At 36.6% G+C, this 25,252-nt stretch overlaps 1 protein-coding gene across 2 annotated transcripts; it reads left to right on the top strand.

Annotated features, from left to right (window-relative positions):
* Positions 1–11,021: 11,021 nt before the first annotated feature.
* Positions 11,022–25,233, top strand: LOC306844070 (zinc finger protein 143-like). Of its 2 annotated transcripts, none has more exons than XM_079375941.1 (16): positions 11,022–11,172; positions 12,033–12,135; positions 12,684–12,770; positions 13,499–13,582; positions 13,697–13,825; positions 13,924–14,117; positions 14,293–14,364; positions 14,452–14,565; positions 14,639–14,714; positions 15,435–15,560; positions 15,791–15,970; positions 16,554–16,781; positions 16,871–17,001; positions 23,020–23,151; positions 24,032–24,139; positions 24,570–25,233. In XM_079375941.1, exons 2-16 carry the CDS (start codon positions 12,039–12,041, stop codon positions 24,651–24,653), a joined length of 1,842 nt encoding a protein of 613 aa, XP_079232067.1. In that variant the 5' UTR covers positions 11,022–11,172; positions 12,033–12,038; the 3' UTR covers positions 24,654–25,233. The 2 variants fall into 2 exon arrangements, with proteins under 2 accessions (XP_079232067.1, XP_079232066.1); XM_079375940.1 differs by having other exon boundaries at positions 11,032–11,172; positions 24,549–24,792.
* Positions 25,234–25,252: the final 19 nt, after the last annotated feature.

Raw genomic sequence — 25,252 nt, 5'->3', positions numbered from 1 at the left:
ATTTTTGATATGTCGAACGGTTTGCCCGTGGCGAGGCGATGAAGTTATGGCGAAAAATGAGACCCAGGAAATGCCTAATAACGTCCACATACATTGTATGATGTAGATCAAACTTCAGTGATTTGTTCTTTGTATGATGCCGATCGGATAGATGTGACTATTATGACTGAAAGTTATAGCGCCACCAACTGGCTGCAGGAAGTGTGTCGTTTTCAAAATGCTTTGAATTCAGCATCTTATTTTTACTCGATTTGCTTCAAACTTCACCAGAATAATGTCAAAACACGGCCGATGTAAAACTGTGAAGGGAAGATTGATATCTAAAATTATGTTGCCATGGCAACGTGTCAAAGTTGAAAATTCGTTTCTGGTGATTTTGAGGCAGATAACATGTTTAGAATGTCATGAAACTCAACACACATATGAGTATTAATGATAGTTAGACACTGGAAAAAGCTCATATACGGGCGTGGAAGAGGCACTCTATAGCGCCACCTTTTGTCAAAAATGAGGGGGTTAGTTTTAGCTACAGACCCCAAACTCGGTACATAAATTGTTCTAATTAATCCGGACAACTTTCTAATTTACAGTCATTAGCTACGACCAACAGGAAGTCGGCTATATTTATTTTAATGTGGGTTTTTTTTAAAAACGGGCTGTAAACAAATTAATACTCCTCCAAGCAGAAACACGGAAATCACACCAAACATTTTTTATCATGATGCCAAAATACTGAAGATGCTAAATTGCGGACGGATTTAGGATATCTTGAACGATGATTTAATGGCAATTTATTAAAGTTACAGTAAAAAAGATCATTTCTTTTTTTTTTTTATCTTTTAAGAGCAGCTTCCAAACACTTCATAAAAAATTACATACACAGAACAATACAGTCTGAGGATATGTGATTAATTTTATGAATTTACAATACACTATGCAGAGGAGAAAATTTGAAAACTATCAGAGAGTTAGACTTAGACTGCTTCTGAGTGAGAGATCCCTGTCAGCCTGCAGCTGAGTGAGGGGTGGGGGTGGGGTGGGGTGTGAGTGACTGTGTGAGTGACTGTGTGGATTGAGCCAGTGGGTGAGAGAGAGAAAGAGAGAGAGAGGGTCTGTTTTTTTAAATCTTTAAAAAATGCTTATAAATCATTAAAGATTTTGATAACACTTTATAATAAGGTCTCAATTCTTAACATTAGGAAATGCATTAATTAACGTGAACTAACAATGAAAAATATATTTTTACAGCATGTTAATTCTTCCATGATAGTATGAACTAACAAAGAACAATTTTTTTAAAGCATTTATTAATCTTTTTAATGTTAGAAAATTAGTCATGTTCAAAAGATAAACTTTAAAATGTAATAATATATAAACACATTTTGGAATTAATATTGATCAACATTAAATGGTATATAATTATTAATGATTATATATATATATATATATATATATATATATATATATATATATATATATAATGATAGCTACAGACACCAAACTCGGTACATAAATTGTTCTTATTAATCCGGACAACTTTCTAATTTACAGTCATTAGCTACGACCAACAGGAAATCGGCTATTTTTTTTTTTTATGTGTTTTTTTTTTTTTTAAACGGGCTGTAAACAAATTCATACTCCTTCAAGCAGAAACCAAAAATTCACACCAAACATTTTTTCACATGCTTCCAAGATACTGAAGATGCTACATTGCGGACTGATTTAGGATATCTTGAACGGTGATTTAATGGCAATTTATTAAAGTTACAGTAAAAAAGAACACTTTTTTTTTTTATCTTTAAAGAGCAGCTTCCAAACACTTCATAAAAAATTACATACACAGAACAAGACAGTCTGAGATATGTGATTAATTTCATGAATTTACAATACACTATGGAGAGCAGAAAATTAAAACTATCAGAGTTCTCCTGTCTCTGTGCTTCTAATGTGTGCGGTGGGTGACTGGGTGGGTGACTGACTGTGTGAGTTCAGTGAGTGTGGAGGGGGAGAGAGAGAGAGAGAGAGAGAGAGGGTCTGTTTAAACTTCTCAATAAAATCCTTAAAAAATGCTTATAAAGCATTAAAGGTTTTGATAACACTTTATAATTAAGTCTCTTTTGTTAACAGTAGGGAATGCATTAATTAACATGAACTAACAATGAAAAATATATTTTTTACAGCATGTTAATTCTTCATTGATAGTATGAACTTACAATGAACAAAATATTTTTAATATTAGAAAAATAGTCATGTTCAAAAGATAAAACTTTAAAATGTAATAATATATTAACACATTTTGGAATTGATTTTGATCAACATTAAATGGTATATATTTATTAATGATGTAAATTAACAACAGTTAAATAATGTTGTTTTTAACATTGGTTAATTCACAAATAACATTAAATATTAACAATATATGTTTTACTTTATTCATTTGTGTTAGAATAAATTATTCATGTTAGTTAATGGAAAAATAAATCATTAAAAAATGCTTATAAATCATTAAAACCTTTGGTAACTATAATAATTTCTCATTTGTTAGCATTAGTAAATGCATTAACTAACATCAACTACCAATGAAAAATATATTTTCACAGAATTTAAAGTTTTATATGTTGTTCTGTGTGTGTGTGTTTCACAGAGTTGATGGTTTGGAATAACCCTTTAATTGCCGTATCCCTTAAAACCAAACTGCCAGAGGGTTACTGTAATGTGTGTGCTCGCTGGGCACCGTTTTATCGATGCCACCGGGATGGCGTATGCTGACGGCTTGGGCCCGTCATCGCTGCTCGCAGCTATATTTACCACTTGCTTTTAATTGGCTGAGAAATCAAATACACTGCTGGACAATAACCAATAATTTAATATTTTTCCAGAGTTTTCCTAATGAGTTTTATGATTTGTTTAGCCTAATATATAACTTTTTGTTTTTATTTTTGTTTTTTTTTTTATCACAAAATAAGGCAGAAGTTATATTTTATTGCCTAGTACTGTATCTATTGCCAAGTGTAATAAATGCTATCGATTAGCACTGCATTATTCAGAATCAGATGCTTTTTTTATTGGCAGCGGCTATTTGCACTAAGTGTAAATAGCTATAGATTCTATTTACACTGTTAAAATAGCAAGATTTTCTGCTATTTATACTGCTTATTGCAAATAGTGGCAATGATCTGCACCTCAGTATTGTAGTACATTATAAAACAGTACGCAATAATAACGTACTGAGTGTAAATGATGCCACCTTATTGGGACAATAAAGCCCTCCCTACACCTACCCTAAACCTATCCGATACTTTATTTTCAACTTTTTGATTATTTCCTTCATTTTTATTGAAAATAAATGCCTTTCTGATGCGATATGAGATTTGAAAAGGGGAAAAAAATGTTTGGCAAAAGGTGGGCGCGAACTCGGGTCGATCGCGTCAAAAAGCATGCGCCTAACCATCTACGCCACAGCAACTGATGTTGAAACTGAAACTTTTTTTATTCTTGACTAACTCAATCACACGTTAGTTGGCGGAGTTAGTGTAAATAGCCTTTGCCAACAAGATGGGCTATTTGCACTTAGTGTAAATAGACACTCCGTTTTTGATTACCTGTAGATGACTTGGAAAAACACACACAAACCATAATGTCGCAATCATGCGTTTACTGTCTTCACGTTTCTTTTTATTCAGTGAGGCCGTTTCAGGGATATCCGGCTTCGAGTATAAATGAAACATACACTGCATGAGTGTGTTTACGTCTCATTCCTGACCGCATCACTGTCTTTACTGGATGTTTTTAGAGAATATTTGCGCATATTCACATGCGATTGGATTAGTTACTCATATGCTGGACTGTCGTGATTTGGCTAATGCAGGACACTACTGAATGGTGCGCATCAGAGGGGATTTAGAAGTGGGTATACGGAATGCCGACTGATAAAGAAGTGGGTATACGCCGTATACCTGCGTATACCCTCCACTACACCACTGAGGACTAGCTAGTTTTATCCCTGATGAGTTTCCTCTTGCATTTAATGCCAAAGAGACTGAGGATCTTCACCAACATCAGGTCGATGATTTCCTCTTCCTCAGAAGGCTGAGTATCAGAAAAGTAATTTTAGTTATCACACTTCAACCAATAAATGTTTGTTAATGCTACTCAGTCTAACAGCAGTTAGAAAACATAAAATATGAAAGTGACTCATATAACACCTGGTGCTTCTCCTGTTCTTCACCAAATGCTTCAAGGATGACTGAGACAAAGAAGGTCAGGATCACAAATGTAATGAAGATGACGCAAGTGGAAATGATGAGCGCACCGAGCACCGGATCAGAACTCGGCACCTGCAGAGGAAGCATGAAAGCTGTGATAAATCAAATCTTTCCCAGTTTCACGTGTCTTGGTCTGTAAATCTTCTACGAACCTCATCATAACTGAAGATTCCAAACTGCAAACTGAAGATTGTTTTAAACGCATCTGGGAAAGTTCGGTATGAGTACAGCTTCCATCCAAAAATGAGATTGCACTATTGAAAAGAAATTAATGCTTTGATTTCTTGAAGAAAACAATGACAGAAAAGCACCTAGAAATGGAAGCCTATAGATTTCAATTGTTTTTTTGCTTTTTTTTTTTTAATATAATTTTTAATATAAAATCTTGTTTTTGTTTGATTTTCAGATTATCATCGAAATTATTATCTGTGGTAACTGACCACCTAACACAAGATACTACTCAAAGGGACAGTTCACCCAAAAATAAAAATTCAGTCCAAACACGTATGATTTTTCTTTCTTCCTTCTTCGCAACAGAGGATATTTTGAAGAATGTAGGTAACCAGACAGTTTCAGGTCCCATTGACATAGTATTTTAGTCCATAGTAATATTTTGACCTGAAAACATCTGACTACCCAATATTTTCAAAATGTGACCCTGGAGCACAAAAGCAGTCTTAAGTCACTGGGGTATATTCGTAGCAATAGCCAAAAACATATTGTATGGGTCAAAATCATCGATTTTTCTTGTATGCCAAATATCATTAGGATATTAAGTAAAGATCATGTTCCATGAAGATATTTAGTAAATTTCCTATCGTAAAAATATCTAAACTTAATTTTTGATTAGTAATATGCATTGCTAAGAACTTCATTTGGACAACTTTAAAGGTGATTTTCTCAATATTTAGATTTTTTTGCACCCTCAGATTATAGATTTTCAAACAGTTGTATCTCAGACAAGTATTGTCCGATCCTAACAAACCACACATCAATGGAAAGCTTATTTATTCAGTTTTCAGATGATGTATAAATCTAAATTTCGAAAAATTGACCCTTATGACTGGTTTTGTAGTCCAGGGTCACATATATCTTCTTTTTTGTTCCACAGCAGAAAGAATCTCAGGTTTGGAATGACAAGAGTGTGCGTAAATGATGACAGAATTGTAATTTTTGGGTGGATTACCCCTTTAAAGATGAAGTAGGCCATTTTAGGGTATATTAAAATATTCAAATAAAAATAGAGTATTTTAAACTGTTATTGACAGCGAATGTTGTTGCCCCTTACAGTAAGAGAATAGGCCAAGAGGATAATGAAGATAACCACAATGAAGCTGGACATATCGTTCAATGCCCGCTGCAGTGAGGAGGTGATGAGGTGAAGTTCAGGGTTGAGTCTCAGCAGATGCCAGAGTTTTACACAAGCCAGAAGAACCAAGAAAGCCATGAGATAACCCAGTGTAGCATCTATGACAGCTGTATCATGGAAACTGGGAAACCTGTAGGACAGGAATAGCATTTTTTACCATGTCCAGTTCATCCATTTATCCATTTTCCAAACTGTAAGGTCAACTGGATGTTTAATTTATGTCCATATAAAAAAAAAAAAACGTTTTCATTGGAAAAGATCTACTTACTGATCCTTGTGGTTTTGATAGTATTCGATGTCTTTTTCTCCCTGCACTGTTCTCTTGATGAACACTGATAATGAACTCTAACAGCTAACAAAAATATGTCCTTGTGAAATAATAAAATATGTGAATGTCTTGCTGATGTTCTCATTTCTGATTGTTTTTATAAAGGTTTAAAAAAAAATCTTGGTTATTTAAACTTTATAGAAAAAACTAAACATTCCATTTTATAATTTCATCGCAAACAACATGGGAACATTATTTTTTTCAACGTTCTCTAAACTATCTGAACAAGAAGTTACATTTAAAATATCAGACGAATTCCCAAATAAAGCATTTCAGGTGAAGCCTTCCATGATCAATGTATAACACACATTTTCATGCTAACATAATTAAAGGCCACATAACTTTGAACAAATGTTCTATTAACCCTTGTGCGATCTTATGGACATTTTTGTCTTTTTCAGTTTTGTTTTGTCATTTTGTCTGTGTTAACGCCAACTGAATAAATTTTGGCACAGGTGTGTATTTTTATTGGAATTTTAAGATTTCACCCTTTAATAAATCTATTTTACTCTAGGTACAAAAAAAAATAGTTCCTCTCAGGACCCCTAAGAACAAAAATGTCATCATTGAAACTCATTAAAACGGCAATTTTTAATCCCAGGGCCATTTAACTATAAAATGATGCAATATTTGTTAATAGGCTTTCATTCTGTTGGCAAGGGTCTTCTTTAAAATGAGACCAAAGTCTGTACTCCCAAGCTTCAAATTTTTATGACAGTTTTTACATGGACATTTTTGTCCTCTATGATGAACCTATGTGTGACTTTTTTAAATTGACACACAAGGGTTAATGTTACATTGTTCATAACTTTGAGAGAACTTTGCCAGAATATTAGCCTGAGATCTGAGAATGCTACACTGTAAAAGTGATAAGTTGACTTAACTTAAAAAACATTGAGGAAACCCCTTGCCTTAAAATTATTAAGTAAATAATAATAATAAAAAAGTAAACTTGACAATTCACTTAACTTATTTTTTTTTTATTATTATTTACTTAAAAATTTTAAGGCAAGGGGTTTCCTACATTTTTTTAAGTTAAGTCAATTTAAAATCTGACTGTTGTAAGCGAATAGGCTATTTGATACAATTAACTTTCTCTTGACCAGAGACTGCACTAAATTACCTTGACCGTTTTTAAATAAAACAATTATGTAGCCTAACTTTTGACATTGAATAGTGGTAGCCTACGTTAATTTATTTTGTTGTATTTTTCAAAAAAATAAAAATAAAAATAAAAAATCTACAATGACAGATTTCAGTGTTACGCGCATTCTTGTAGCCTATTTATTTATTTTTAATTTCGTGACAGGTTACGCGCATTCCAAAGCATCGCTCGAGCATTGTACTCGATGACATCATAAAGAAATGGAACGTTCGTACTTGTGTTAGAATACATAGAAGTGCGAGATTTCGCCGTTTTCTCATTCTGCAGTTCCCGATACAGAGTTACTTTCTAAAGTGAAAAACTGTTAGCATGGCACTGAGGAGAAAACACAGTTCTAGTGCTTGGTTGTACGACTTCCATCAGAGTACAACGCCGCCACCAATATCCAGCACTAATGCGACTGAGAACTATCAGCCCGTTAGTGCTGGTGAGGAAAATGAGAGGAGGAGAAAGAGGAGGAGGACGGAGAGTTTTGAGAAGCTGCTCTCTCTTCACTTTGGTGACTGGAGCGGCAGCTCAGATCAGGCTACTGCACCGAAATATGAGAGAGGAGCTGAGGGTAAATCAGACAACCAGTTGACAATGTGCTCCAGTTTTCTGTTTGCTTTGTGCATTATGAACCCTACATCATTTTAAGCTAGATATGAGTATTCATTAATAGACACTTAATTTATAAATTAGGGTATTTTTTCTGTTTTCAAGGATGATGTGTCATTCATCATAATATGGGAAAAATCCACAGTATCACGCACTTTATCAAAATTCAACTGAAGTTTGATCAGGCCCACAATCAGATTTTTATTCTAGGATATGTTATCTTTAAACACAGATGAAACCAAGCAGACATCTTTTATCACTGGCCCAAAAAGAAAAAGAAGTTCTTTTAGCGACCAGGTGTACGACTCCCATCAGAGTACACCACCAACATCCAGCACCAATGCGACTGAGAACCATCTGCCCATTGGTGCTAGTGAAGAACATGAAATGCCAGTGAGAAAGAAAAGGAGGACAGATAGTTCTGAGAAGCTGCTGTCTCTCAAATCCGTTAAATGGAGCTGCGGTTCAGACCAGGCGATGATATATGAGAGACAAGTAGAAGGTGAACCAAATGACCAGTTGAGAATGTATAAATGAGAATTCTGCACATCAAAAAGTTTTAGCTCGATATGAGTATCCATCTTTCTGAATTTTTCTGTTCACAAAGATGACGCGCACTTAATTGCCATCTATAGTCATACTTTACAAAAATTTGATATGATAAGATTTTTATTGCAGGACATGTCATAAATCTTCATCAAAAAATTAAATGTGGTTTAAAGAAGTTAGATTTCATGTAGTATGTAGAATGGTCAGATTAAATAGTTTAAAACACCTTTTTATTTGTTATTCCCCGCTTTAGATCATATTTCTCTGCAGTCCATGGCCTGGTCTGTAGAGGATCCTCTAGAGGAACCTCTTTCCAGCGATCTTGAAGACCTTCCTCCTGTAGATCAGCAGGCTCAAAGCCCTCCAGCTCCAGTCCACCACAGTCCAGTCAGTCCAGCCTCAGCTCACAACAGCGTAGTGGACTTGACAACCGAAGGTGAGTTTTCTGCTCCAAACACTACACACAACACTGTCAACTACTGCTTGACATTTCACACAAATCTACAATTATTCATCTTTTAACAGATGACATTCTGAGCCACTATGAAATCGGCAAAATGCTTGGTGAGGGAGGATTCGGCTGCGTCTATGAAGGGAAACGTTTGGAGGATGACCTTGAGGTATTGTTATATTCTTAAAATATTTTACTTCATTGTGTTCTCTCACTATGTCCATTGTAAGTCATCTCAGTGTATATTATGTCCCTTATTTAGTGCACTTGCCATGTTGTAAATGTCTTGTTTTGTTGTTCAGGTGGCAGTGAAAATTGCCAGCAAGCCAAAGAACATGAAATACATCTATGTTGTAAGTAGGCTACACTCACTGTGAAAACAATTTACTGACAACAATTTGTCCAAGACTGGACACAAAGTCTATTTGGTGAAGCAACTCCATCTAACAATGATCTTTGTTCTAGCCTGGTCATCCCGCACCCCTTCCATTAGAGGTCGGCCTTTTACTCATTGTTAACAATGAGCCCATAGCTCCAGAGATCATTCAGCTGCTGGACTGGCAGGACCAGCCTGAACGTTACATAATGGTCATGGAGCGGCCGTCCCCCTGCAAAGATCTGTGGGATTATGTAATGCTTCAGGGAGGCTTCCTCAGCGAGGACATAGCACGGTTTATCATGGCGCAGGCAACAAAGGCCGCTCACGCGTGCTGTCAGCGAGGAGTATTTCACCGGGACATCAAGCTGGAGAACCTGCTGATCAACCCAGAAACACTTGAGGTCAAACTGATTGACTTCGGGTGTGGGGATCTCCTGCAGGACTCCGGATATGAAAGATTTTGTGGTATGTATCGCACCTGGAGCAAGTTAAATTAGTATCCTGTAAACCATATCTCACAGCATGTTTTGTTTTAATTTAATACCACCAGATGAGAATGATGTGAAAATATGCTGTTGTATTTCAAGTTTACTCATCAGACAAAATCTCTTTCCTTCAGGAACACCAGAGTACTGCCCGCCTGAGTACTATGTGGACCACAAGTACCATGGGAAACCAACAACTGTATGGTCTCTGGGAGTGCTCCTGTTCATGCTGGTGTGTGGACACTACCCAGAACCCAGAGACATAGAGTTGATTGACCACGGCGTCTGGTTTGAGCCTGACTTGTCGAACGGTAAGATCAGATTCATCACAACAAAGAAGACTGTAATTGAAATCATACAAAACAAGGAAACAAGGAGAGAAAAGCAACCAAGTGGTTTTATAAAAGATGGATAATGCAGAAATTATACCTGATTTTCTGATTGTACAGTATAGAATAGTCAAATCTTACAGCTTAATACAAAGAAAGCATGTGTAAAGTTTAAGGTAAAATAATCTTTCATCTCTTCATCTCCTCCAGAATGCAGCCACCTGATTCGGTCCCTGCTAAATGAAAGTCCAAGCCAGCGGATTGATTTGGGGGAAATCCTTCTACACGACTGGTTTAAGGTACTGAGCTACAAATTATAATGTCTCTGTATTTTGGTGCATCTGTTTTTATCTGAAGTATAATATTTTTTCTAAGTATAATGTTTTTATAATCTCTTACAATAACCCTGATATATTCTTCCTTTTTTGTTCCAGATCACCAAACCAACATGGAGGAAAATGTAAATAGTGGTAAACAGAGTAACGAGAGGTTCCTGTGAAAGCCGCTCCTGCCACGGCTGCACAAGAGGTTCCTCTATTGGCTCTCACAGAGGCTCGGTCTCTCCATCCATTAGCTTAGCACCCGGCATCTGCGTGGTCCCTCAATGCCTTAGCATCTTGTGAGGTTGCCAAACCCTGGTAGCATCTGATGCCTTGGTTTGAGGCAGTAGCATTTGTGTCTGGCAGTATTACTTGCATATATATAGTGACCACGTATGTAATGCACTGTAAATCAAGGCAAAGATTGTGATGCCTTCAGTGCAGAGATCAATGGATGTTCCAGCAGGACAGCCATCCAAATCTAGTGAAGCTTGATTCACCCCTTATGCAAAGAAAATATATTTCCTAATATACGAATGATCAATATATTAAATAGCGTAACGGTATATTTGAAATTGTACAGAATAATACATCGTGTAAATATATTACAATATATTGAATAATACATAAGGAATTGCCGCTTTCATATATTGACAAATATAAAACAATATATTTACTTGTATATCACAATATATGTAATTTAATATTTATTTATTTATTTATTTATTTACTGGTAGCGTTTGTCACGCTTGAACAGCAGGGGGCAGAATAGTCTTCTTCACTGGATATCTAACATTAAAACCAGAGAAGAAAAACACCGATTCAAAACACTCCACTGTTTTATTTCGCTATGCCAGGGGCCTTCATATATGGGAATATTATACATATGATTTGATCCGGTGCGTTGTTTCTGGTAGTTTGGGCTCTTTAGAGAGGTAAGTGTCTGAAGCACTAAATGCATCTCTTATTAATGTACTAGATAAGACGATTTTCAGTACATTGCAGCTCCTGAAAATCACATTTGCAGCAGCAGTAATAAACCATGTTTATACAGAATGTACTAAAGACTGCTGTAATTGTCTGATTCCTGATATCTTGGCAGTTCACAGCATGTATCTCTGCCTTGAGTTCACCTGTGAAACCTGGTTATGCATAATTAATCGGTCGATTAATACTTAACTTAATACTTTAGTAAGTAAAAGGCCTTTTAGTATCAACCGCTATGTTGCTCTTTTTTGCTGTGAAATCTTGTAATGTAAATGAAGTCTAAATGCTTGCTAATTTCACTTGGATGAAATGAAACATTCAGCAAATTTCCACTTGTTCTTAAAATCCCCAAAATACTTAAAAATGAATAAATCAGCCCGTGTAACATGTAACACTTTAATAATTAACTAAAGAAATACAGTTCTTTATTTATAAAAAATAAACAAATCTTTCCTGTGAAATTCAGTAATGCTGTAATAGTAGTAATACCCTTATAATCTTCCCTGCAGAAGCTAAATTAATACAATTTTAATAATAGGTTTCCATCAAGGCATTACAGCTGAGGGCAAATAAAAAGAGACAATCAACCTTCTTAACCTGTAAGGAAAGTGTGCCACTAAACAAAATTTTTGGATATGTATCATGGCAGTACCATGTTTTTGTTGACAAATTTACAGGAATACATGAATGTTTAATAACCGTATGCAATCAACGATATATACAATCTGAGACCACGTTTCCATAACTCAAAAAATAAATGTGATCATAGAGTCACAGTGTTTGATTTATAACATTTGATTTGTCCTAGGTTATAATGCTGCTGGCTCAGGTAAATCAGTCAGCAGATTTCCAGCATGAGGGAGATGCTCAGGAGGTCACTCTCTGCTTAACTGAGACTGTGGGGATTGCAGGTCAGAGCTGCACACTTTATAAACATTTTATTTTCCTAAAAAATGGCATTTTATTAAAGGTAAAGGTGTGCATATGCTACCATTCCAAAGTTTGGGTCAGTAAGATTTTTTTTTTTTTTTAAAGGAGTGAATACTTCTGTTCAGAAAGGATGCATTGCATTGATCAGAAGTGAAGAACGTTTACATTGTTACAAAAAGTATCACCTTTTAAACAAATGTTAAGCATTACACCTATTTTCATCATTGATATTAATAATGTTTCTTGAGCACTAAGAAAAGTATAAGACACATGTGACACTGAAGACTGGAGAAATGATGCTGAAAATTCAGCTTTGCATCACAGGAATAAATTGCATTTGAAAATGCATTAAAATAAAAAACATTTATTTGAAACTGTAATAATATTTAATAGTATTGTTATTTTTACTGTATATTTATGAAGTAAATGCAACCTTGGTGAGCATAAGAGACATTTGAATGGCAGTGTACTCCAGTATTACAGTCATGATGGTCTATGCCGATCTCTAATTGTCCTGTTAATGATTCAGATGGTGATCAGAGCATGGACACAGTCAGTCTGCAGGCTGTGACTTTAGCAGATGGATCCACTGCATATATACCTCACGACACTCAAGGTATGTTTATTACCGTGCCCCCTGAACAACAATTTGAGCAGAAACAATGTTCATGCATGACACTTTTAAGATGTAATAAAACTCTATAGGATATAAATTAACATATAGAATAGCTAATTTGTTGGTTATCTCGTTTGCTGGTTGCATTTGCATTTATTTAACGGTAATGCGTTAATTTTTGTATTTATTATTTTAAATATATTTAAGGTAGACTCGTTCCGTCATGAAAAAAAAAGGTAATTGTGACTTTTTATCTCACTATTCAGACTTCGTTTCTCAGATATAAACTGAATTGTCAGATATAATCTCAGAATTGGGAGTTTATATAGTTTGTGAGATATAAACGTGCATTTGCAAAGATAATTGTGCGAAAAAGTCGCAATTACCTTTTTTTTTTAATGGTGGAAACAAACAAACAAAAGAACTGTGAACTGTGAGAGAAAAAAAAGTTGCAATTACCTTTTAATTTTTTTTATATGGCAGAAACAAACTTTTATATCTATTTGCCAAACATAACAAGACAGCTAAGATACAGTAATGAAAACATTAAATCAAAATTATCACGAATCATCTATAATCTTTAACTCCTGTATTTCATGTTTTTAAAATAATCAGATCAAAGTTACATGTATTTTTGCTTTTCCATAAAATAATACTTTTTTTTTTAAACACAGTTGACATGATTTTCTGAGCGAGGCATTAACTGAGTGCTGCTTGTTTTTTCCCAGACAGCAATATAGTAGAAGGACAGGTGATCCAGTTAGAAGATGGGTCTTCTGCTTATGTGCAACACATTGCTGTTCCAAAAGCAGGTATTTTACTCTTTATTATGCAGCAAATCTTTATATTAGACTCACCAGACGTGATCTGGATTTTTTAAATTTAGGAACATGCTTATGATGTTATGAATTTTTTATTCACACGAGATGAGCCAAATAACTGGACGGGCTCATCTGTATGTGAGGTTGTTGGTAATGAGAGCTTAAGACTGGAGGATGGTCAGACTGTGCAGTTGGAAGATGGAACTACTGCTTACATCCACCACACTGCAAAAGGTTTTTCCTTTCTTCTAGTTTTACTATGCAGCAAGATGTTAAATGGGATTCAGATGAACATGCTTTTTAATATATCTGTATCAATATTGCATTGGCAGATACATATGAACCCAATACCCTGCAGGCGGTGCAGTTGGAGGACGGGTCTACCGCTTACATTCATCATGCTGTTCAGGTGTCGCAACCAAACACCATTCTGGCCATCCAGACGAATGGCACAGTAGAAGATTTGCACACAGATGCAACTATTGACCAAGAAACAATCAATGCATTGGAGCAGTACACAACCAAGGTACAACCAACATGATTAGGGCTAATGCAAAGATATTCACAATATATTTGCTATGATTTTGCTGGCAATATTAAATTAGGGAGCATTGTTATATATCATATATTATAAATAATTTTTAGCACAATTGGTAAAAATATGTAAATTCTAATTATAAATCTTGATTTCTTTCCTGCAGATTGAAGAAATTGACTCTTTCACTAACTCTGAGCTGATCACCAATGATCGTCACAGTGTTGTGGAGATGCAGGTGAGAATGTAATTTCCCATGCAACATAAAAACATACATTGGCCAAACTCGGAGTTGCTCAAAAATGTTTAACCTTTCTCTTTCTAGATCGTTCTTCAGGGTCAAGGAATTCGGCGAAGTGCGCAACCGCCAGGAGAGAAATGTTTTCGGTGTAATTATGACGGATGTGGAAAGCTTTACACCACTGCTAATCATCTTAAGGTTATTATGGCTTTTATATTTGCGGTTGTAAATAAAACATGAAAATGCATTAGGATTACATTTTGTTTTTCAGGTACATGAAAGAGCACATACAGGTGACAAGCCGTACTGTTGTGATCTACCAGGCTGTGGAAAAAAGTTTGCAACAGGTAACAAAAACACTTTGTAATGCACAGCAAGGGTGCATTACACTTACATTTGATTATAAGTGACATTTATAGTGTTGCAAAAGATTTCTATTTCAAGTAAATGCTGTCTATTCATCAAACAGTCCTGAAAAAAGTGTATTGTGGTTTCCACAAAAATATGAAGCGGCACAACTTTTTTCAATATTACAACAATTATACATTTCAATAGTATAACAAATGATTCTTGAGCAGCAACTCATCATATCAGAATGATTTCTAAAGGATCGTGTGACACTGAAGAGTAATGATGCCGAAAATTCAGCTTTGACACCACATTACATTTTTAAATATATTGCAATAGAAACCAGTTGTAATATTTGTTCAAAATATTACTGGTTTACTGTATTTTTGATCAAATAATTAATGCATTAAAACAGAGGTTTTCAACCCTGCTCCTGGGGACCCACTCTCCTGGAAAGTTTATTTCCAACCGGCTTCATCACACCTGCCTGCAATTTTCAAGCAGTCTTGAGGAGCTTGATTGGCCGCTTCAGGTGTGTTTGATTAGGGTTGTAGCTAAACTCTTCAGGATAGTGGGTCCCCAGGAACAGGGTTGAAGAACTCTGCATTAAAACATTATTAAAAAATCCTACTGACCTTGAACTTTTGAACTGTGCATTTCTGACATATTTGGACTTGGATTTGTTATATATTAATCACGTATAATAAATTTCCTATTAGGTTATGGCTTGAAAAGTCACATCAGGACGCACACTGGAGAAAAACCTTACCGCTGTCAGGAGATGGACTGTAAGAAATCTTTCAAGACCTCAGGGGACCTTCAAAAGCACACCAGAATTCACACGGGTACTATCTATTTATTGGAATATCATGGAAATATGAATCACACAATACAGTGTTAAGCTATCATGGAATTGAAAAGTGAGCAAAAGGTTGCATGCATAAGAATTTGAAAAGCTGTTTAAAATAGCTTCATATGAAGTCATATTAGCTGCCCTATTACCACTGTCATACCACGGTACCACCACAGTACTTGGGCTCCTACCACTGATCTATTTGTTCTCTGTTCTTTTAAGGAGAGAAACCATTTCTATGTCCATTCCCGGGCTGTGGACGATCCTTCACTACCTCAAACATCTGTAAGGTGCATGTTCGCACGCACACTGGAGAGAAACCATATCACTGTTCAGAGCCAGGCTGCAATCGGGCGTTTGCCAGCGCAACCAATTACAAGAACCACATACGGATCCATACAGGTGTGCTGCTCTTTAGCCTTAAAAGGATAGTTCACCCAGAAATTGAAGTCGTCAAACTTTACTTACCCTCATATCGCTCCAAACCTTGCTTTCTTAAGTGCAACACAAAAGGAGAAATTTTGAAGAATGTGCAGATTCAAGATTTTAAGAAATAATAAATTCTGTTTCTCACATAAAGCTATCGTATGGCTTCAGAAGACTTTGTAAAGGTATTTAAAAAGTGTCTCAGAGATTTCCGTTCATACTATGCAAGTCAAGTCACTACACAATTATTTGGTTACCAAATTTCTTCACAATATCTCCTTATATATTCCACAGAAAAAAAGAAAATCTTACAAGTTTGCATCGAAATAAGTAGGTAAATAGTGACAGAATTGTCATTTTTGGGTGAACTGTCCCTTTAAGTATCCAGGTTATTCAAAAACTGACCTTGTGTTTTCATGACAGAAAAGAAAGTCATGTGGATTTGAAAAGACATGTAACAGAATTTATTTAATTATTTCATCATAATTTTTAATCTAGCCTAAATGTAACTATGGCTTTAACTGTGAAATGTCTAAACCAGTGTCTTTATTGCATGCAGGGGAGAGGCCGTATGTTTGCACAGTTCCTGGTTGTGACAAGCGATTCACTGAGTACTCTAGTCTATACAAACATAATGTAGTGCACACTCCCTGCAAACCCTACAAGTGCAACCACTGTGGAAAGACGTACAAGCAGATATCCACACTGGTCATTCACAAACGTTCAGCGCACAATGACTCTGAGCCTATAGAAGAGGAGTCGGAGGGCTATTTTGAACCCCCTTCAGGTTGGTTTTGAAAGCTATCTTGATTATAGACACATGATCAGATGTTGATGATATTTTCTGAGTGAAACTGGGCTGTGTTTTGTATTCAGAGGCTATAGATGACCCTTCCATGACTGTTAGCCCTGTGAAGTGTGAAGACTCTTGTCCAGAGATGGATTCTGAGATCTCTGAAGTCACAGAACAACATGTAACATTTATCACACAGGATGGAGCATCACAGGTTTGCATTAGGGTTATTATACACAGGGAAAGAAAAAAGGGGTTTAAACAGTTTTCACTCAGAAGTTAAGTGAATTTCTTTAAATTGAATTAAACATGAAATTTGTGGTGTAGAAACAATTTGCACAAAAAAACAACAAATTGCTAGTAAATTTCACAAGGGAATGGCAAGTAACACATTGAATTACACAAAATTTAGCAGTAAGAAAAAGCCTGAAATAGTATTTTAAAATCTTCATTTTATTTACAAATTCATGGAAAATCAGTTTTTTACAGTGTAGTATTTGCTTGTAAAATATGTTCCAATTATCTTTGTTTTATTTACTACTTGGAAAAAAATTACAGTGTTGATATCTAAAACTATAACCATAAAAAACATTCTCGTTACTGAAAATAATTGGTAACTGAAATTGAATGAAATATAAAAGAAGCTTAAACACATTTTATTTCAGCTCTTTTTCAAGACAGCATTTCTAATAAAAAAAATAGATATGTAGACAGTGAATGAGAGAGACAGAGACAAGAGTTAGTGGTTGCCCAAGCGGTCCTCTTTTGTTGTCTGAGGATGCGCTGAAGTTGTCACGTTAACTCTACTCTCTCTCTACTGTCACCAGAATTCAGAAAATGCAGCTGGACTGTCCAGTGCAAACTCATTATAACACATTAAATTAATTTCAATTAAACGTATATACACATGTAAATAGAAACAGACATGCATAAATACATAACAAAATATATACAAATAATTTAATATTCAAAAAGTCTTAAACCAGTCCATATCGTTTCACTTCACACTTGTAAAGGTACCAGGTCACATGTTTTTCAATACTTATTCTCAATTTTGTTTTTTTACATTCAGTACATACATTCAGTAATCACTCATCATGTTCCTGTTTTACAGACAGTCCTTGTTGGCTGATTATCAGCTTTTCTGAATTCAAGTTCATGAGCTAGTGCCCCAAACAACAGTCCCAGAATCAAGGCACTAAGGAATGTCCATACAGGAAACAGTCAAGTTCAATTGCAACAAATACTTCAAGTTCTCCGAGGTGCTCCAAGGAAAGTTTCAGAACATTCAGTTCATTCAATTTGTCTAGGCCTTTAAACAGTCCATATTTTTTTATTTTATTTTTTCGGCCCAACAACAGTTCATTATATGAGTGTCACAGTCCCTTTGTTGGCAACAGATAAGTGCAATCAGTTAGGCAGTTAGTGTCCATATGATGGCAGTTTGTCAGTACAGTTCTGCATTGCCATCTGAGACCTGGTCAAGTGAAGGTTCATTGGAGTTCTTTAATTTTCTGGATAATAGATAAGTGAGGGCTGAGAATAATGAATCTGCATTGGTACCCAAGGATTCATATTTGGTGTCCATGTGTGTATGAGGTGTGGATTAAAGTAAGTTCTTGTATTTTGTACACTGTAGCTTGTAGGAGTTCCAAAGTTTTCATATGTGAACCTCTTTGGTCGTCGTCGGACCCTAGATGGTTCTTCTGCAGGATTCGTCTGTGCAGGTAATTGATGTTCTGGTAAATGTTGATCAGGTAATCGTCGTTCTTCAACAGGTAAGTGTTGTTCAGGTAAGCAGTGTTCTCTAGCAGATAAGTGTTGTTCTGCAGCAGGTAAATCAGCAGGTTCTATTACAGTGCTTGGTCTTTTCTCTTTAGGTGCTGTTGTAGCAACAGTGTCTGCAGGGTCCATTCTACTGCCTTCTGCAGAAACAATTCGGCCTAAGTAGCGAACCTCATTCTTGAACATATCAAACTTTCGTGGTTTCAGCTTTACTCCATGGGCTTGTAAACGTTGCAACACTTTTCTCATCGCTTCAAGATGTCCATCAAATGTCTTACTGAAAACCAGGATGTCATGCAAGTAGGGCACACAAATTTAATCTCAAAGTCCTTCTAAGCACTCTTCCATGAAATGCTGAAATGCTGCAGGTGCATTCATGAGGCCAAAGGGAATACGAACCCACTCATATAAACCCCATGGTGTACGAACCCACTCATATAAACCCCAATTCTGTCAATGGTCTGCTCTCTGGAGACATAAAACCTTTATGGTAAGCTTTGCCCTGATCTAATACAGAAAACCAGGCATTACCTCCTAAACTGTCTAGAATGTCTTGTACTCTCGGGATAGGCTGGTGATCAGGTAGTGTCTTCCTATTGAGGTCTCTGTAGTCAATGCACAACCTAAGGCTGCCATCTTTCTTACAAACACATACGATTGGTGAAGAGTTGGGAGAATGGCTTTTCTCTATCCAGCCCTGGGCAATCAAGTCGTGCAGGTAGTCCTTCATTTCCTGATGTGGAAATCCTGACAGTGGCTTGGGGTCAATCAGAGAGATACTTAGCTGAAGATCTTTGATGCACCCAATATCATCATCTGACCTTGAAAATAAATGGCACTCTTCTCATAGTAGCTGTTTTACTTTATTTTTGCTGGTGCAAAGGCAAGTGGCTGACATCAGCAGGTGGGTCCCACAATTCTTACGTTACTTTCATTAGCAATAGTGTTTTTTTGAACCCCACTGATCACAGCTGTTGTTGCACAATGTGATCCTGCAGTTGGTAGTACAGATTTTATCGATTGCATTGTTCCAAGCTCAGTTTTCCCTGCAGGCCTGATATCATGGTCTGTAATGTTCTGTATGCTGATCTTGACCACTGGACGACTTCCTTTCTGAAGAGTTACTAGGGTTTCCAGAGGTTCTAAACCATCTGTACACTGTGGGTTTATATGTGGTTCAAACAAGAAAACAGTGTCTTGCTAGATATATGCCATTTTAACTTGACACGGTATCTGCATAACTGTGCATTTTGGTATGTTCACAGGATCCTTCTTTGTTTTCACGAAATATTCACCCGTATTCTCAGTAGTCACAAGATTAATGAAGGTCTGTATCTTATTTTTCTTCATGCCAGGGTAGGCATACTTGACAATCTTGTGCAAACGTCCTTTACTCACTTCATTATCTTCACTTGCTTCACTCTGTCTCATCACTTGTTCAATCACATTGTAGCAGAAGATTGGTTTGGATAACCTTTGATCTTTTAAGACGAGGACAGGAATGATTAACTCTTTTACACTATCAACAGGGGAAGCCAATTTGAAAGTTATCTCTACCCATCCAACATAAGGCATACTGGTCCCATTCGCTGCCACAAGCTGCAGGCCATCTGGAGCTTCTGTTGCTTCAGAAATATCCTTCAATTTCACTTCAGGTATGTACTTGTTTCTCCATTGTTCATCTACAATACATATTTGAGAACCTGTGTTCCACAACGCCTCAGTTTTGTGTCCTTGTATGTAGCAGGTTACCAGACATTGTTTGCCAATGAGAGAAGTGACAGGTGAGTATTTGTTAACTTGACATGAAGCAGTTAAAATGTGATCAAGTGGAGACAACTCAAACTGTTGTTCTCCATTTTCACAGTGAACGTTGGTGGGACATTCTTGCAGTTCGGATCACTCCCTGTTCTGTGGAGGCAACCCATTTCTGATTAAAGGCGTTTTACTTTGAAATCTTGCACCTCTGGTTCTGCAGCCTGCTGAAAAGTGCTCACTGCTACTACAACAATAACAATGGGTGCATGGTTCCTCTGGTCCTCTTTGCTGGCAGTAAAAACACTGTCTTGTCCTTGAGGGACGTGGCTGTCGAAACTGCTGAGGGTACTGTGGTAGTGGCGATGTTGCTGTATACTGTTGGGGCAATGTATTAAACTGTGGTGGGCGAGGCTGTGGGGTGACAGCATATCTTGATGGCTGCGTTGCATACTGTGTTGACGTTGGATGTTGCAGAGGCTGCTGTAATGGCATTGAACATGGTTGCAGACTGTGAGGCTGGGATGTCATATTGTTGCGAAACTAAGTTCTGTTGTGGTTTAGGGTGATGGAGCTGCAGTGGATACTGATGTTGTTCATACGTTGGGTGACTTATTCCCCATGTTTGGTTTGGCAGCTCTTTATTCCACTCTGCTACCGGCTGGTAACTTTGTGAGAAATCTAGTAGCGGCTGACGAGTCATCGTCATCAATGGAGCCTTGTTACTGACTGCAAAACACTGAGAAACAGGTGAGGGCTGTTGGATTGTTTCTTTAATTTGCATTATCTCACTGCTTAAGCTTTGCAGTTGCGACATCAGGTCAACTTTTGTCTGTTTTGATTCATTTAACTGTGTGACATGCACAGCAACACTGCGTTCGGACTTCCGTTTGTTCTGTCTTTCTGTCTCATGGGAACATGCAACATTTAATCTCTCCAGCAACACTTCATTTGAAATTGTGGGGTCAGACAGGAATGGCTGGAGGTCACTTTGAATACGATCATTCTGTAAGCCAGTCAACACGGTATGGAGGAACATGTTTTGAACTAAAGCTGGGTCATATTTTAAGCCAGATTCATCATCTTGTGAAGCGAACAGAATTTTCACTCTCAGATAAAGAACACGAATGAGAAAGCTTTGTGGCGTTTCTTTAGCACGCTGGGCTTCTGCAGTGAGCTGTTTGTATAGTTCTGTTGCATTTTTCTGCCTTCAAGATAACTACGCAACTGAAGTCCAGGTGTGATCGCTCGAATGACTGAATCAATAATATCTCGCTCAAGGTAGCCTTTATTTAACCAACTTTCTATTTGACGTGCAAGACTTGAAAATGACAATCTGTCCTTCTGATCTGGCTCACCAATGAGGCCTGAAATTTTAAAGTCTTTGTACCACATTGCTGGTGTGATTTGTCCCTGAAACGCAGATGTAGAATCACCACGTGCCTTGTCAGTCGTTATCTGTCTTCTTGTCATAATCTGTGACACAGCAGGACATACATGGCAGACAATGATTCAGATGCATTGCCAAGTTGTCTCAATTGTCTTTGAGCTAAACTTTCTCCTCTTTCAGGTGGTTTTAACTCTGTCCTCAGCTCAGTTCCATTTATATCAGTCATCATCAAATCACTTAATTTCTCATTGATGCTGAGAAGCTCAGCCATGCCTCCATCCTCCAGCTCTTCTAATTCTTTTCTTAAGAGATGATTACTGAGGAGGTTTACTAAAGACAGGCGAGATTTTTAAGAATTGGTAGAGTTCTATGAGCTTTCCTCGTGTTAGTGCACATAGTCGTTCACCTATTTCTTCGTGAAGGCTCTGAAGTGTATCCATCTTTATCTGCAGTGGCTGACTGTATGATGAAAGTGGACGTTTACCTCACTGACTTGACTTTGCTGCCTCTAGTAGTCACTGTACCTCAGGCGTATGCACAGCTCAATCAGTTTTGCAGTACCACTTCACACTGCTGCTTGTAGGTAAGTATGAATGTTACAGGGTGGGGCTCTGCTGATCAAGAAGATGAACCACCCAATAAACATCCCAGCGGTGCCTCTAAAATTTGTAGTACTCTCGTGACATTGAATGAGAGAGACAGAGACAAGAGTTAGTGGTTGCCCAAGCGGTCCTCTTTTGTTGTCTGAGGATGCGCTGAAGTTGTCACGTTAACTCTACTCTCTCTCAGCTGTCACCAGAATTCAGAAAATGCAGCTGGACTGTCCAGTGCAAACTCATTATAACACATTAAAGTAATTTCAATTAAACTTATATTCACATGTAAATAGAAATAGACAGACACATAACAAAATATATACAAATATTTTTATAACACAAACTCTACGCAGCAGGGTGGTCACAGATAGATAGATATATTTTCATTTCTATATAGAGATATAGTGATTAAAAAACACTAACAAAAAAAACCCTCAAAATGTAACTTGTATACAAATATACAAAAATCTAATTCATAATTTTGCAAACATTATATCAATTATACAAAAAATTAATTTGCATCTACACAGTTTGTGAGAAGACTGCATGTTTATTAAATGTTTTTTAAAAAAAAACCTACCCTATAACAAAAAAATTTCATGACATTGTCATTATTTATATGTGCTGCCGCCATAGACTTCTACAGGAAATCCAGAAGTTAATCATAATACATGTGCTGACTGGGAAATTCTGTGATTTCTGACAGGCTATTGGGAATGTTATCACAATGGTAACACAAGATGGCAGTATGATCACCATCCCACCCACTGAGTCCTTGCTATCATCAGCGGAGGCTCATTCAGTGACTGTGGTCTCAGAGGACGGGACTGAAGGACAGGTGTGTAGGCTTTTGGCTATTGTAAATTTGGGAACCAAACAAGTATATTTATGTTTGTGGTTTTTATTTTCGGCAAATACATCAAACTTTCTCTTCTTAATTATCACATAACTATGTTCTGCCCACTGCTGATTTGTGTGCATATGCGCTGCAGTGGTGGTGGTTGAGGAGAGACCCCCCTCATGACTGTAAAGCGCTTTGGGTGTACAGCAATACACAATAAAGTGCTATATAAGTGCCTCATTCATTCAGTGTTGACTGTAGTTTGGTTCCCTTCACAAGAACCCAATAGGATCTTGCCACTGGCTTTTGGATTATTGCAGAAAATAAGCTCTGTGACCAACAAAAGTTTGAGTCTTACACATTTTGTTCATCATGATAATCATCACTAATGAACACAATAGAAGCCTAACACAATCGCCAAAAGTAAAAAGCTAAACGTGGGCTATAAATAACCTGCACGACTTCAACATCACCATCACTAATTTTCTGACAGCTCTTTCGGACATTATTTAAAATAACCTTTTCTTTCAACCTCTGTAGTCCTATTAAGCCATTTGTTAGCAAATGCCTTTTTCAAATCGAGTAAAAGCTGTAAAAAAAAAAAAAAAAAAGCAAAAGGGGGTATAACTGATGTATTTTGTCATAGAATAAAACATGAAAATGTCTTGAGACTTTATTAACCACAGATTAACTTCAGGCATTTAACCAAAAACCCATTCAAAAAACCCATTGACTTAAGCGCGATGGAACTAGACTTTGTAAAATTGCTAACATATTTCTGGGTTTTGGCCTACAAAAAAAACCCATCATGTCCACAGCAGTCTATAAAGTGGTCACATGAACTGTTTTTTTCTTTTCTTTTTCCTGTTTTTTCCAGATGACTACTATGATTCCAGAATTATCATCTTCCAGGAGCATACAGGAGTTATCAGCGCATCCAATTACACTTCTGGCTACTTCTAATGGCACACAGATTGCTGTTCAGGTATAGTTCACTTAGGCTGGAATACATCACAATTTTGACCTGATTTTTACCTCGATTTGCTATCTATAGGAATTCAGTGCTCGTTGCTTAAAGTCAAAGCCAGATTTTGGCCGGTTGATTGCAGTTGGTTTGTGTATTAATGTAGGTTTTTGAGTAACTGCTATGAGTCTGGAGCTAAAATAAAAACATTGCATCCTGTGCACATCATACACTACACAATTTTTTGTGAAATTTGTCATATTCGACAGCTTGAAACCTGCCGACTTGCTTTGACTCGTCTGCAGCAGACATTGACTCATTCAGACTGCAAATCAAGGAAACAAAATCTGAGCAAAGTCATGTAATTTATTCCAGCAATTAGTCACTCATTGACGTCTAGCTGGGCTTATGTGTGTATAATTGAACACAGATGTTGTATTTGCTCTTGCAGCTCGATGAACAGACTTCACTGGAAGAGGCTCTGAGAATAGCATCATCTTTACAGGGAAGTGAAACAGCAGAACTGGTCAATTAACTGATGAAGTATGACTAGTGATTACATAAGCAAATTATGAACTTTTGTAATCACCCTTTCACGACAGTTGTACAGAGGTTAAGCTGTGCGCTATGATAGCATTTTTTAGTTCATTATGATATAGATATCTAAAAGGCAGAAACCTGTTTGCAATTTTTAAATAAAAAGAGATGAACGGGATGTTTGGTGTGTCGTGATGCTTTCCCAGTGTTCCTGCTTGCCTTGAAGCACAAGAAGCTCAGGTCAAGGTCAGATCAAGAGCTGCTGGCATTAAAGCCACATGCCAAATAATACATTTTTCAGTTCAATTTTTATCATTTAGATTGTTATGCTGATAATATGAGTTGCATTTTCACTAGTGGTCTCGGATGTTTGGATATGCATAGGCTACATTGATTTTTTTTTGCTTTTGTCAAAAATAAATATTTTTGGCAAAAATAGTTGTAAAGAGTGCAAACAGCAGTCACGTTGAGAAATAACAATATGCATACATAATGAATGTTTATTATGAGGATCTGTTTATAATGTCAAGTTGAAATGGATCAAAATAAAAAAAAAACTTCTATAAAAAGACTAAAGTAAATATTTGTGCAGCTTTA

Source organism: Barbus barbus (assembly GCF_936440315.1).
Source record: "Barbus barbus genome assembly, chromosome: 2".
Classification (NCBI taxonomy): domain Eukaryota; kingdom Metazoa; phylum Chordata; class Actinopteri; order Cypriniformes; family Cyprinidae; genus Barbus; species Barbus barbus.
Note: the sequence above shows the minus strand (reverse complement) of the source record. Positions and strands in the feature narration are given on the sequence as shown.